At 40.3% G+C, this 14,820-nt stretch overlaps 1 protein-coding gene across 1 annotated transcript in view; it reads right to left on the bottom strand.

Annotated features, from left to right (window-relative positions):
• The window catches only part of SCAPER (S-phase cyclin A associated protein in the ER), a 512,156-nt gene that overhangs the window by 56,979 nt on the left and 440,357 nt on the right, over positions 1-14,820 (bottom strand). Inside the window, exons 26-28 of the mRNA XM_040492187.1 lie at positions 6,726-6,888; positions 6,501-6,647; positions 5,489-5,847 (exon numbers count right to left, since the gene is read on the bottom strand). Of these exons, the coding sequence (XP_040348121.1) occupies positions 5,489-5,847; positions 6,501-6,647; positions 6,726-6,888 (669 nt within the window). The remainder of the gene's footprint in view (positions 1-5,488; positions 5,848-6,500; positions 6,648-6,725; positions 6,889-14,820) is intronic.

Here is a 14,820-nt window from a genome sequence, read left to right as displayed (position 1 = left end):
ATTGTAGTTTATAGTTTAGAAATAGAACTTCCATGAAGAAATGGGAAGTAGTATGAAATGGTCTGTAAATATTAGAGGCAAATTCATATGGAAAGGTAGAAAACACTCCCTGTCTTTCTGTGGCTTGGTGGTGTTCTGAAAATGCTGAAGACTGAAGGATGAGGAAGAACTGCAGTTAGGGGTCATCCTTTCATCTCACAGAAGCAGCTGATACTGATACTAAGAACTTCCTAGGTAAATTAAGTCAGGAAACCACCTGGACCCTTTCTCCTAGAATAATCTGCTTTTGCAGCAAGGCCTACTAATACAAACTGAAGCTGGAGAAGGAAATTATAATAGGAAAAATGGATTAAGAATTCTTAAATACCACCTAGAGTTAATTACTGATTTATTTAAAATCCAGCTGTATATGTACAGAAAAAACAATTATACATACATATAAAGACTTTGGTCTACTTGGATGACCCTTAGGTACTCGTAGGAACAAACATATTTCTTCTCTGGAAAACTGCTTATATTTACTAATTTGGAGACTCTACCATTCACTACTCAAAAGTTTCAAGTCAGAAATCCCAGGAACCATTTTAGGTTCCTCCCTTCCTTTTACCTCCCTCCAAGCTCTATGCCATCTCTCTCACATTTATTCTGTCTCCTCTTAATGCATTTGATTCTATTTCCACTGTCCCACAGGCCCTCAACATTTCCTCATGCAAGTCCTCTAGACTCATGCCTTTCCAGTCATTTTTACTCTTTCCAGGAATGATCATTCTATAACAGAAATTTGATCCTGTTACCCTCTCTTAAACTTCAGTGGCTTTCTGTAGCTCTAATGTAGCACATCCAGTTCTTGTCTCCATTTTAGCCTCCTAGGAGCTAACATCTATGGAGCTCATTTAAATTAAAAAAAATATATTTATTTTTGAGAGAGAGAGAGAGAGAGACAGACAGACAGACAGACAGAGTGTGAGCAGGGCAGGGGCAGAGAGAGAGGGAGACACAGAATCTGAAGCAGCTCCAGGCTCTGAGCTGTCAACACAGAGCCTGACACGGGATTTGAAGTAGAGTTGTGAGATCATGACCTGAGCTGAAGAAGGACACTTAACCGACTGAGCCACCCAGGTGCCCCACATGGAGCTCATTTACTACTTCATCTCCTGTCACTCTTCACAGTCACCCCATCACACAGCAACATCAAATTCAACATGAGACAATATCTTGTATATCCATATCTCTTAGTTTGGGTTGCCTCCAAACCAAACTCTGAAACAAGGATATGGGTGTAAATAGTTTATTTGTGAGGAAGCAAAGGAGAGAAAGAGGGAAGGGAGAAAGCCAATCAATGATGTGTTAGTGCACAGGTTACCACTGGGGCCCCTCTTACAGACTATACAGAACACACCTCAGGACTGTCTCACTGAGGGTTAGCAGAGCTGGGATATAATCCACCCATTTACTGTGGAGGGTCACTCCTGGAGGTATTAGCTCCCCAGTACTTGTAGCAAACAGCTATTTGTCCAGAGAATATCCTCAGGCAGAGAAATACAAGAAGCCACTGGTAGGTGACGTCCGGGTGGGCCAAAGACACCAATAACATGTTATATCATAGAGTACACATATTATGACCCTTTTCTCTGTTGCATTCTTCTCCTCTACTTGTCTTTCTGGACCGTTCAATATTTAGTCCATTGAAACCTTTCTTGATCTCCTGTGGGAGTGCTTTACTTCCTTCTCTGTGAACACTCTCTTCTCCTGCAGCTATTAGTTTACAGGTATGACCCCACACCGGGCTGTGGGATCCCCGTGGGCAGTATCTTGGGTACCTGTCTTGGTGTTTGGCATACAACAGATGCTCAATGTCTACGGGAAAGGACATGACTGTGGGTGTTAGAGAGAAGAGGATCCTGCTTTCCATACATGTAATTGAGAAAATCTTCAAAGAACTGAAATATATGCTCCTACATTTTGAATAATACAAAGTCAAGTGTGTAGGTGAGAGCACTGAGGTAGGAATCTTATATCCTAATTCAAGTTAGTTTGGCTCAGTTGCTTTCCCCGTAAGAGTGAGTGGCTGTGACTGATCTCTAAGCTTCTTTCAAGTTCCAGAGATTTCAAGTGACTAAATCTGTGTGTAAGTGAAAGCCAAAGCCCCAAACTGTACAATAACCACATATGGAAATAATTATGTTTGATATTCATCTGGATTCAAGGAAAGAATACAGGTGACAAAGCCTTGAGATGCTGGCAGGTTTCTAATGCTGTGTACATGAAAGAACCACTGTTGGACAGGGGTCTCCTGGGGGAGAGGACACCTTCCAGGGAGCAGCCTACTGCACAGGAGCTAGCCAGGCAGCAGGCTATACTCCAAGCTGGCAGGTGCCAGTGCCCTAGGTGCCAATGCCCTAATACTGCTGCTGGCCTCTCTGCCGTGTGGTACCATCTGATCATATTTAGGTTAGAGACTCAGATACCACTTCCTAAGTTCTTATCTAATCCCTGGAACAGGTTCTGTCTGCATTTCTGGAAGGAAGAAGACTAACTTAATACAGGTTATGCTTGGCTTCCCTGACGATCAGGTAGTCTTAATCTTCCTAGAAATGTGACGGGATTAAGAGAGGTAACAGTAAAGGAAGATTTATAGGTGGGTGTTGGGTTTCCATGTGTAACAGACTAAAAATTGTTGGGGGGGGGGGGTTATTTATTTATTTATTTATTTAGAGGGAGGGAGGGAGGGAGGGAGGGAGAGAGGGAGAGGGAGAGAATGTGCGTGCAAGGGGGAGAGGGACAGATGGAGAGGGAGAGAGAGAATCTTCAATCTTAAGCAGGCTCCATGTCCATCATGGAGCCAGATGTGGGGCTCAATCCCATGACTGTGAGATCATGATCTGAGCTGAAATCAAGAGTCAGACACTTAACTGACTGAGCCAGCCAGGTGCTTCGAGGAGGTTCATTTTAGATGGCAAATTCTCTGTTTTAAAATATTCTGAATATAGTCACTAGCATTCTGTGTACATTGAAAATGGGTGGATATTTCTTCAAGCAGCGAGACTTTAGAAGTTTCAGAATTTTTTAAAGTTTATTATTTTGAGAGAGAAAGAGAAAGTGAGCATGAGTGGGGGAGGGGCAGAGAGAAAGAGGGAGAGAGAGAGAATATCAAGCAGGCTCTGTGCTGTCAGCATACAGACCCATGTAGGGCTTGATCTCATGAACCATGAAATCATGACCTGAGCCAAAATCAAGAGTCAGTCACTTAACCAACTGAGCCATCCAGGCGCCCCACAAGTTTCAAAATTTTAATTTTAATTTTGGTTTTAATTTTCTTCTTGATAAATAATAAAAAACAATATATTTTTCTCTCTAACAAATCAATGGCAAGAAAAAAAGAGGCAGAATATTTTACAGAATAAAAAAGACTTAGGAGATATAATAACCAAATGCCACCTGAAATTTGGATTCTGATTCCAATAAACTCCTGGTAGAAAGATGTTTTGAGACAGTGGGGAAAGTGGACCAGGTATATTACAAAATGATTGTTTATTATGTTGGGGTGATAATGGCATGGTATTTATGTTTAAGACCTCAGAGATACATGCTGAATTATTTTGGGTGAAATGTCATGATACCTGAAATTTGTTATTACATGCTCTAGCATAACCCCTTTCCCACCAAACAAAAAACCAACAAGACAAAACAAAAAACCCAGGGTGTGAGCAGGAGGATAAAATAAGAATGGGAAAAATAAAATACTGATAATAGTTGGAGCTAGACAATGGCTATCCCTGGGGTTCATTATTGTACTCTCTCCTTTTGGGTATAAATAAAAAGAGCCACAATAAAAAAATTGTATGCAGTGCTGTTTAGAATTTAATTGTAAGAAAATTATTTTATTAAACATTCTTTCTTTTTTTTAATTTGAGAGTGAGAGAGAGAGAGAGTGTGAGTGAGAGAGAGAGCACACATGTGAGTGGAGAAGAGGGCAGAGGGAGAGAGAGAGAGAATCCCAAGCAGGCTCCACACTCAGCAAGGAGCCTGATGTAGGGCTTGATCCTACAACTCTGGGATCACAACCTGAGTCAAAATCAAGAGTTGAACACTGAACCAACTGAGCCACCTATGTGCCCCTACTGAACATTCTTAATATGCCTGATGGCTACATCATATTCCTATCAGAAACACTGAATCACTATTGCTAACAGATCTTTTTTTTTTTTAATGTCTATTTATTTTTGAGAGACAGAGACAGAGTGTGAGTGGGGGAGGGGTGGAGGGAGAGGGAGACACAGAATCTGAAGCAGGCTCCAGGCTCCGAGCTGTCAGCACAGAGCCCGATGCGGGGCTTGAACTTACAGACTGCGAGATCATGACCTGAGCTGAAGTCAGATGCTTAACCGACTGAGCCACTCAGGCACCCCTGCAAATGATTTTTAATTGGTGGGAGAGAAAAAATGCAACAGGGGTTTATTTTGTGCCCCCCACCCCCGCCCCAGAGAATTACTGCTTTTGCAGACAGTCCACAGGATGGGGTGAGGGGTATAAAGAGCCAACCAGGCCAGCAGTTGTCCCTGACACATTGGCTATAATCATGCCCATAGTGTACAGGATGCTTTTGGGCAACCAACTTGAGCAATGGAAACCTGAGTAAGGTAGAAGGGCCGACAGCAGCCCCTAGTTGAATACAACAGGCCAACAGGTGACCCTCCTCAAAATATCCTAAGCCCTAGCCAAAAACAATGGGTTACTTACACCCGGACCCTGGACACAGGTACCAAAAAAGGAAAATTCTATACATTTCCCTATACCCCTCACCTTCCCCCTTAACTACAGCCCCTCACCACTGCCTCATGGCAGCCAGTCTCTCCTTTGTTGTCCTGTCTGCTGGTCCCTTGCAGTGTTTTCAATAAACTTCTATCTCTTTTGTTCTGCCTCAGGTGAATTCTTGCAGGCCTCTACCACATTGGGTCTCCCCACACATAGATCATATGTAACTTTAGGGAGCTACTGTTTTTGGATGGCTCCCTTCCTTTATTCATGAAGGTATCTTGGAGAAAGAGACAAAAGGGGAAAATAAACCTAGGAGGCTGTAAATGAAAGCGTGTGAACAAACTTATGGACACTGTGAGGCTGCGCTGTATTGTGCTGAGGGCCTGGCTTGATCTGGTGTAGGCTTTGTAACTGACTCAAGGAGAATCACTTAATTCCTCTGGATTTCAGGAGAAGAGGGATGGATGACCCCCACGATCTCTTCCAGCAATGACAGTTAAGTTTATGACACCAAAAAGAAAAACAGACTTTGACAGGAGCATGTAGCTAGGGAAAAACAAGAAATATGAGGCTTGCCTCAGTATGGGAAACCAAGAAGGACAAAGGTAAGGCAAAGAAAAAAAGAGGCCAACATGACCACTTGCATCCCTATAAAATGACCCCAAGATTGGCAAAACTTTAGAGATGTTTCCAAAGTTGAGTCTAGATTAGTATCAAGTAGAAGCCTTACCTTCTGGTGACAGCAAAGCACAGCATGCACATTCCATGCAAGAGTCCTGCAGCATGCTGCAGAAAGGTGGCCGTCTTGGGATTCTCATCCACTGGGCCTTGCACAGAGAGGAAGCAGCCATGAAGCTTGTTGATCAGGCCTATGTTCACCACGTAGCTAGATGTGGGGAGAAACATATGTGTTATCAGTCTGCACAGGCTGGCAATATCGTCACCTTCAAAGATAAATCTTAACAAACATAGGCTTAGACCCCTCAAACAAGCAAACAATAGGTTTGGGTAAAGCATCTCAAGTAACAATTTCCTTAGATTTAGTCCTGAATAATCAGTTATTTCTGTAAGTGATTTGCTTCCTTCTTTTGGTCATTCTGATGCTATTTTTTTCAAGACAGATGAATGAAAATGATCATCTGATCATTTTTAGTGGTCTAAAGAGTCTGTCAATATTTGAAATGATTTATAATTATCTCTACACTCTTGAAAAGCAATACTTCTTAAAGTACCAGAGAGCCAAATTCCCTAGAATGTAGAGATTTAGAAAATAAGATGATGCTACTCAGATACTCTTGTTTCAACCTAAATTTCTAATGTAACTGTAGATTCTCTGTTTTCCAAAATCCTGTCATCATTAAGAGTATAATAATGAGAATCTAATTGCTCTCTGTTATGAAAAGCACCAGTCTTGACAGTTGACAATAACATTTAAGAAGTCACTTTCATCTTTTCATCCCATTAAACAGCTTTCCAGAACTGTATATTAAACTGGACCAAAAATAGTGGTTCTTTTATTAGTCTGCAAAGCAACTATCATTGAAAATAGTATTTTAAGACTATAAATTACCTGTAGATAAATCAGCTTTAGCTTAGAGATTTTATACTACTTCAGTGCTACTGTATTTACATGTATGAAAAGGGCAGGACTTTGTATGTAGTAGTTCTGAAAATCAACACATGTTAATTTTGGGAAGGGCCAACATGGTGAAGTAGGGGAATCCAAAGTTCTCTTGTCTCACAAACAAAGCAGTGTTGAAGCTCAAGGACTGTGAACTCGAGAGTCCGGGAGGCAGTCGCTTCCAGGGACTCTCCGGGACAACCTGACGGGCCATAGGTGCGTGATTGCAAACTGGGAGAGACAACGAATGGTGGGGAGGTATCCCCTTCTGCAGAGAGACAAAAGGAAGAGAAAGAGAGGCTGGGGAAGCATAGGACTGTATCTGGACAAGAGAAAAACCACGGACCAGGCCGGAGAAAGATCCAATCTTTAAATGAAGGGCTTTCTCTGCGGCTGGGTCCCGGCTGCCCGGATGGCGCACCTGGGAAGGAGGGGAGCCAGCCCCGGGCTTCGTGGTTAGGACAGGGGTGTAGTCCACAGTTGGAGAAAGTGATCCCCTCCCTGGTGTGCTGCGGGATAGGACAAAGCTTGCCCACGTCCACCAGCTAGGGACTATATATCGGGCGGTGTGCAGCTGTACTCCCCCAGTACCACGGAGCACAGAGCAGGAGTTTGAATCGCAATCAAGAGCCAGGGCACGGAAGTCGGCAGAGTGGGACAAACTGCCTCATTTGCGCCTGGGGCACAGTGAGGATGGCTTGAACAGAGTGGTTTGGGACACCTGGTCTGTGGAGGAGAGACTGGCATGTTGCCATTTTTCTCCCCACCACCAACAAGGTGGGGCTTCAGGCATCGGACAGCGGAACCCACACTGGAGGCTGGACCTGCCTACTCCAAACCACCCCTTCTGCACCTGGTAACTGCATATCTACTGGAGCGGAGTAGTAGCTGAGGAATTAGACAGCCCCTCCATGAGACCAGCACTGCTGCATTGCCTGGTTTAATTCTCCGACAATTCTTATTATATAGATACATTCTTCCTTCCTTTTCTCCTTCTTATCTCTTCCCTCTTCCAGTCCGGTTACTCTGGTTGTTGGTTTGTCTAAGCAGACATATTTAATCCATTCTCTTGATACATGTTCCACACCTCCTTCTTCATTCTCCTTTCTCTCTCTCTGGATTAAGCCAAATAGTTTCTCTGTCTGGCCAATGTTATTTTCTTTTCTTTTTTCCTGCCTCCTTTATTTTCCTTTCTCTCCCTCTGGATTAAGCTGTATAGTTTCTCTGTCTGGGCAATTTTTATTTTTTCTTTTTCCTCACCCCTGTCATTTCTCTCTTTGTATGGGATAAGGCCTCTTCCATCAGCACCACTCCCCCCTGTTGCTTACTTGTAGCTGGTGTTTCTTTTTGTTTTGGGGTATTTTTTGTTTGTTTGTGTGTTTGTGTATTTTTGTTTTCTGTTTGTTTTTTGTTTTCCTCTCCAGGGCCACATCAATGAACAAATCAAAACACACCTAGTGGAGGGTTTGAAATATCAGTATGAGTAGGGAGATAAAGTAATCAAAGTCACAACAACAGAGAGCAAGTAACGCACTCCAAAAAACACCTCCTAAAGGGCCAGGCCCTGGACAGTGTATGACGCCTCTTTAATATAGTAGTGCTCAAAGGTGAAGGGCAGATAACAAGCTTTGAAAACACATAAGGGACAGAAAACTAGCCAAAATGACGAAATGGAAGAATTCTTCTCAAAAGAAATTCCAGGAAGAAATGACAGCTAAAGAACTGCTCAAAACAGATATAAACAATATAACTGAACAAGAATTTAGGATAATAGTCATAAGATTAATCGCTGGGCTTGAAAAAAGCATAGAAGACAGCAGAGAATCTATTGCTACAGAGATCAAGGAACTAAAAAATAGGCATGATCAATTAAAAAATGCTGTAAATGAGGTGCAAAATAAACTAGAGGTACTGACAGCAAGAACTGAAGAGACAGAGGGGAGAATAGGTGAAATAGAAGATAAAATTATAGAAAAAGATGAAGCTGAGAAAAAGAGATAAAAAAAAATTCTGGATCACAATGGGAGAATCAGAGAACTGAGTGATTCAATGAAATGGAACAAAATCTGTATCACAGGAGTTCCAGAAGAAGAAGAAGACAGAGAGAAAGGGGCTGACAGTGTGCTTGAACAAATTATACCTGAAAACTTCTTCAATCTGGGAAAGGAAACATGCATTGAAATCCAGGAGGCACAGAGAACTCCCTTCAGACATAACTTAAACTGATCTTCTGCATGACGTATCATAGTGAAACTGGCAAAATACAAGGATAAAGAAAGAATTCTGAAAGCAGCTAGGGATAAACAGGCCTTAACCTACAAGGATAGACACATAAGGGTAGTAGCAGACCTATCTACTGGAACTTGGCAGGCCAGAAAGGAGTGGCATGAAATCTTCAATGTGATGAACAGGAAAAACATGCAGCCAAGAATCCTTTATCCAGCAAGCCTGTCATTCAGAACAGAGGAGAGATAAAGGTTTTCCCAAACAAAAACTGAAGAAATTCATCACCACTAAACCAGACATATAACAGATCCTAAGGGGAACTCTGTGAGTGTAGCAAAGACCACAAAGGACCAGAGACACCACTATAAGCATGAAATCTACAGATAAGACAGTGACTCTAAGCCCATATCTTTCAATAATAACACTGAATATAAACAGACTAAATGCTCCAACCAAAGGAAATAGGGTATCAGAATGGATAAACAAACAAAAAAACACAAGACCCATCTATTTGCTGTCTACAAGCGATCAATTTTAGACCTGAGGACACCTTCAGATTGTAAATGAGGGGATGGAGAACCATCTATCCTGCTACTGGAAGTCAAAAGAAAGCTGAAGGAGCCATACTTATATCAGACAAACTAGATTTTAAACTCAAGACTGTAACAAGAGATGAAGAAGGGCATTATATAATAATTATGCAGTCTATCCATCAAGAAGAGCTAACGATTATAAATGTTTATGTACCAAATTTGGAGACACCCAAATATATAAAACAACTAATCGCAAACATAAGCAATCTTATTGGTAAGAATGTGGTATTTGCAGGGGACTTTAATACTCCACTTACAACAATAGATCATCTAGACACAAAATCAATAAAGAAACAATGGCCCTGAATGATACAATGGACCAGATGGACTTGACAGATATATTTAGAACTTTTCTTCCTAAAGCAGCAGAATATATATTCTTTTTGAGTGCACATGGAACACTCTCCGAGATAGATCACTTACTGGGTCACAAAACAGCCCTCAATAAATACAAAAGAATTGAGATCATTACCATGCACACTTTCATATCACAATGCTGTGAAACTTGAAATCAACCACAGGAAAAAGTTTGGAAAACCTCCAAATGCATGGAGGTTAAAGAACACCCTACTAAAGAATTAATGGGTCAACCAGGCAATTAGAGAAGAAATTAAAAAATATATGGAAACAAATGAAAATGAAAACACAACAATCCAAACCCTTTGGGATGCAGCAAAGGCAGTCCTGAGAGGAAAATACATTGCAATCTAGGCCTATCTCAAGAAACAAGAAAAATCCCAAATACAAAATCTAACAGCACACCTAAAGGAAATAGAAGCAGAACAGCAAAGACACCCCAAAACCAGCAGAATAAGAGATACAATAAAGATCAGAGCAGAAATCAACAATATAGAATCCAAAAAAACAGTAGAACAGATCAATGAAACAAAGAGTTGGTTTTTTTAAAAAAATAAATAAAATTGATAACCCCCTAACCAGACTTCTCAAAATGAAAAGAGGGCCTAAATAGATAAAATCATGAATGAAAATGGATTTATCACAATCAATCCCCCAGAAATATAAGCAATTATCAGAGAATACTATGAAAAATTATATGCCAACAAAACTGGACAACCTGGAAGAAATGAACAAATTCCTAGACACCCACACATGACCCAAACTCAAATGGGAAGAAATAGAAAATTTGAACAGACCCATAACTAGTGAGGAAATTAAATCAGTTATCAAAAATCTCCCAACAAATAAGAGTCCAGGATCAGATGGCTTCCCTGGGGAATTCTACCAGACATTGAAAGCAGAGATAATACCCATCCTTCTCAAGCTGTTCCAAAAAATAGAAAGGGAAGGAAAACTTCCAGACTCATTCTATGAAGCCAGCATTACTTTGATAGCCAAACCAGACAGAGACTAGGCAAAAGAAGAGAACTACAGGCCAAAATCCCAGATGAATATGGATGCAAAAATTCTCAACGAGACTAGCAAATAGAATTCAACAGCATATAAAAAGAATTATTCACCATGATCAAGTGGGATTCATTCCTGGGCTGCAGGGCTGGTTCAATATTTGCACATCAATCAATGTGATACATCACATTAGTAAAAGAAAGGATAAGAACCATATGATCCTGTCAATCGATGCAGAAAAAGCATTTGACAAAATATAGCATCCTTTCTTAATAAAACCCCTCGAGAAAGTCGGGATAGAAGGAACACACTTAAACATCATAAAAGCCGTATATGAAAAGCCCACAGCTAATGTCATCCTCAATGGGGAAAAACTGAGAGCATTTCCCCTGAGATCAGGAACATGACAGGGATGTCCACTCTCACCACTGTTGTTTAACACAGTGTTGGAAGTCCTAGCCTCAGCAATCAGACAACAAAATGAAACAAAAGACATCAAAATCGGCAAAGAAGAAGTCAAACTTTCACTTTTCATAGATGACATGATACTTTTTACACAGAAAACCCGACAGACTCCACCAAAAGTCTGTTAGAACTGATACACGAATTCAGCAAAGTCGCAGGGTACAAAATCAATGTACAGAAATCAGATGCATTTTTATACACCAATAATGAAGCAACAGAAAGAGAAATAAACTGATCCCATTTACAACTGCACCAAGAACCGTAAGATACCTAGGAATAAACCTAACCAAAGATGTAAAAGACCTGTATGCTGAAAACTATAGAAAGCTTATGAAGGAAACTGAAGAAGACACAAAGAAATGGAAAAACATTCCGTGCTCATGGATTGGAAGAATAAATATTGTTAAAATGTCAACACGACCCAATGCAATCTATACATTCAATGCAATCCCAATCAAAATTGCACCAGCATTCTTCTCAAATCCAGAAAAGCAATCCTAAAATTTGTATGGAACCACAAAAGACCCCAAACAGCCAAAGTAATATTGAAGAAGAAAACCAAAGTGGGAGGCATCACAATCCCAGACTTTAGCCTCTAATACAAAGCTGCAATCAAGACAGTATGGTATTGGCACAAAAACAGACACATAGACCAATAGAATAGAGAACCCAGAATTTGACCCACAAATGTATGGCCAACTCATCTTTGATAAAGCAGGAAAGGGCATCCAATGGAAAAAAGACAGTATCTTTAGCAAATGGTGCTGGGAGAACTGGACAGCAACATGCAGAAGAATGAACCTGGACCACTTTCTTACCCCATCCACAAAAATAAACTCAAAATGGATGAAGGACTGAATGTGAGACAGGAAACCATCAAAACCCTAGAGGAGGAAGCAGGCAACAACCCCTTTGACCTCAGCCGCAGCAATTTCTTGCTCGACACATCTCCAAAGGCAAGGGAATTAAAAGCAAAAATGAACTATTCGGACCTCATCAAGATTGAAAGCTTTTGCACTGCAAAGGAAACAATCAACAAAACTAAAAGGCAACCGAGGGAATGGGAAAAGATATTTGCAAATGACATATCTGATAAAGTGCTTTCCCTTAGGGGGAAAGCTCTCAGTTTTTCTCCATTGAGGATGATATCAGCTGTGGGTCTTTCATATGTGGCCTCTATGATCTTGAGGTTTGTTCCATCTATTCCTAATTTCATGAGGGTTTATACCAAAAAAAGGATACTATATTTTGTCAAATGCATTTTCTGCATCTATTGAGAGGTTCACATGGTTCTTATCCTTTTTTTTTTATTAACGTGATGTATTATATTGATTGATTTGCAGATATTGAACCAGCCCTGCAGACCAGGAATACATCCTGTTGATCATGGTGAAAAATTCTTTTAATGTATTATTGGATTCGTTTTGCTAGTATCTTGTTGAGAATTTTTGCATCCATGATCATCAGGGAAACTGGTCTGTAGTTTTCTTTTTTAGTGGGGTCTTTGTCTGGTTTTGGAATAAAAGTAATGCTGGGCTCATAGAATGAATTTGGAAGTTTTCCTTCCATTTCTATATTTTGGAATAGCTTCAAAAGAAGAGGAATTAACTCTTCTTTAAATGTTTGTAGAATTCCTCTGGAAAGCCATCTGGCCTTGGACTCTTGTTTTTCAGGAGATTTTTGACTACTGATTCAGTTTCTTTATTGGTTATGTGTCTGTTCAAATTTTCTATTCCTTCCTGTTTTAGTTTAGGTAGTTTATATGTTTTTAGGAATTTGTCCATTTCTTCCAGATTGCCCAATTTGTTGGCATATATATAATTGCTCATTAATATTCTTTCATTATTGCTTGTATTTCTGCAGTGTTGGTTGTGATCTCTCCTCTTTCACTTGTGATTTTATTTGGGTCCTTTCCTTTTTCTTTTTGATCAATCTGGCTAGGGGTTTATCAATTTTGTTAATTCTTCCAAAGAACCAGTTCCTGGTCCTGTTTTTGTTTTTTTTGTTTGTTTGTTTATTTTCTATTGTGATATCACTAATTTCTGCTCTAATCTTTATTATTTCTTTCTTCTGCCGGTTTTGGGCTTTACTTTTCTTTTTCCAACTCCTTTAGGTATAAGGTTAGGTTGTATATTTGAGACATTTCCTCCTTCTTTAGTAAGGCCTGGATTCCTATATACTTCCCTCTTATGACCACATTTGCTGCATCCCCGAGGTTTTAGACTGTTTTCATTTTCATTGGTTTCCGTGTACTTTTTACACTTTTTAATTTCCCTTTAACTTCTTGGTTAACCCATTCATTCTTTAGTAGGATGTTCATTAATGTCCAAGTATTCATGGTCTTTCCAAATTTTTTCTTGTGGTTGATTTTGAATTTCATAGTGCCGTGGTCTGAAAATATGCAAAGTAGGATCTCGATCTTTTTGTACTTGTTGAGGGCTGATTTGTGACCCACTATGTGATCTATTCTGGAGAATTTTTGGTGTGCACTTGAGAAGAAAGTGTATTCTTCTGCCTTAGGGTGAAATGTTCTGAATATATTTCTTAATTCCATCCGGTCCAGTGTGTTACTCAAAACCATTGTTTCCTTGTTGATTTTCTAGTTAGATGATCTGTCCATTGCTATAAGTGCGGGGTTAAAATCCCCTACTATTATGGTATCATTATCAACGAGTTTCTTTATGTTTTATGTTGATTTATATATTTGGGTGTTCCAGGTTTGGGGCATGAATATTTACAATTGTTAGGCCTTCCTTGTGAATAGATCCCTTAATTATGATATAATGCCCTTCTTCATCTCCTGTTTCAGTCTTTGTTTTAAAATCTAGTTTTTCTTGGCACAAAAACAGACACATAGACCAATGGAATAGAATAGAAACCCCAGAACTAGACCCATAAACGTATGGCCAACTCATCTTTGACAAAGCAGGAAAGAACATCCAATGGAAAAAAGACAGTCTCTTTAACAAATGGTGCTGGGAGAACTGGACAGCAACATGCAGAAGGTTGAAACTAGACCACTTCCTCACACCATTCACAAAAATAAACTCAAAATGGATCAAGGACCTGAATGTGAGACAGGAAACCATCAAAACCTTAGAGGAGAAAGCAGGAAAAGACCTCTCTGACCTCAGCCGTAGCAATCTCTTACTCAACACATCCCCAAAGGCAAGGGAATTAAAAGCAAAAGTGAATTACTGGGACCTTATGAAGATAAAAAGCTTCTGCACAGCAAAGGAAACAACCAACAAAACTAAAAGGCAACCAACGGAATGGGAAAAGATATTTGCAAATGACATATCGGACAAAGGGCTAGTATCCAAAATCTATAAAGAGCTCACCAAACTCCACACCCAAAAAGCAAATAACCCAGTGAAGAAATGGGCAGAAAACATGAATAGACACTTCTCTAAAGAAGACATCCGGATGGCCAACAGGCACATGAAAAGATGTTCAGCGTCGCTCCTTATCAGGGAAATACAAATCAAAACCACACTCAGATATCACCTCACGCCAGTCAGAGTGGCCAAAATGAACAAATCAGGAGACTATAGATGCTGGAGAGGATGTGGAGAAACGGGAACCCTCTTGCACTGTTGGTGGGAATGCAAATTGGTGCAGCCGCTCTGGAAAGCAGTGTGGAGGTTCCTCAGAAAATTAAAAATAGACCTACCCTATGACCCAGCAATAGCACTGCTAGGAATTTATCCAAGGGACACAGGAGTACTGATGCATAGGGGCACTTGTACCCCAATGTTCATAGCAGCACTCTCAACAATAGCCAAATTATGG

Source organism: Herpailurus yagouaroundi, unplaced genomic scaffold (assembly GCF_014898765.1).
Source record: "Herpailurus yagouaroundi ecotype Mexico unplaced genomic scaffold, PumYag 184, whole genome shotgun sequence".
Taxonomy (NCBI): Eukaryota; Metazoa; Chordata; class Mammalia; order Carnivora; family Felidae; genus Herpailurus; species Herpailurus yagouaroundi.
This window is presented reverse-complemented; position numbering and strand designations above follow the sequence as displayed.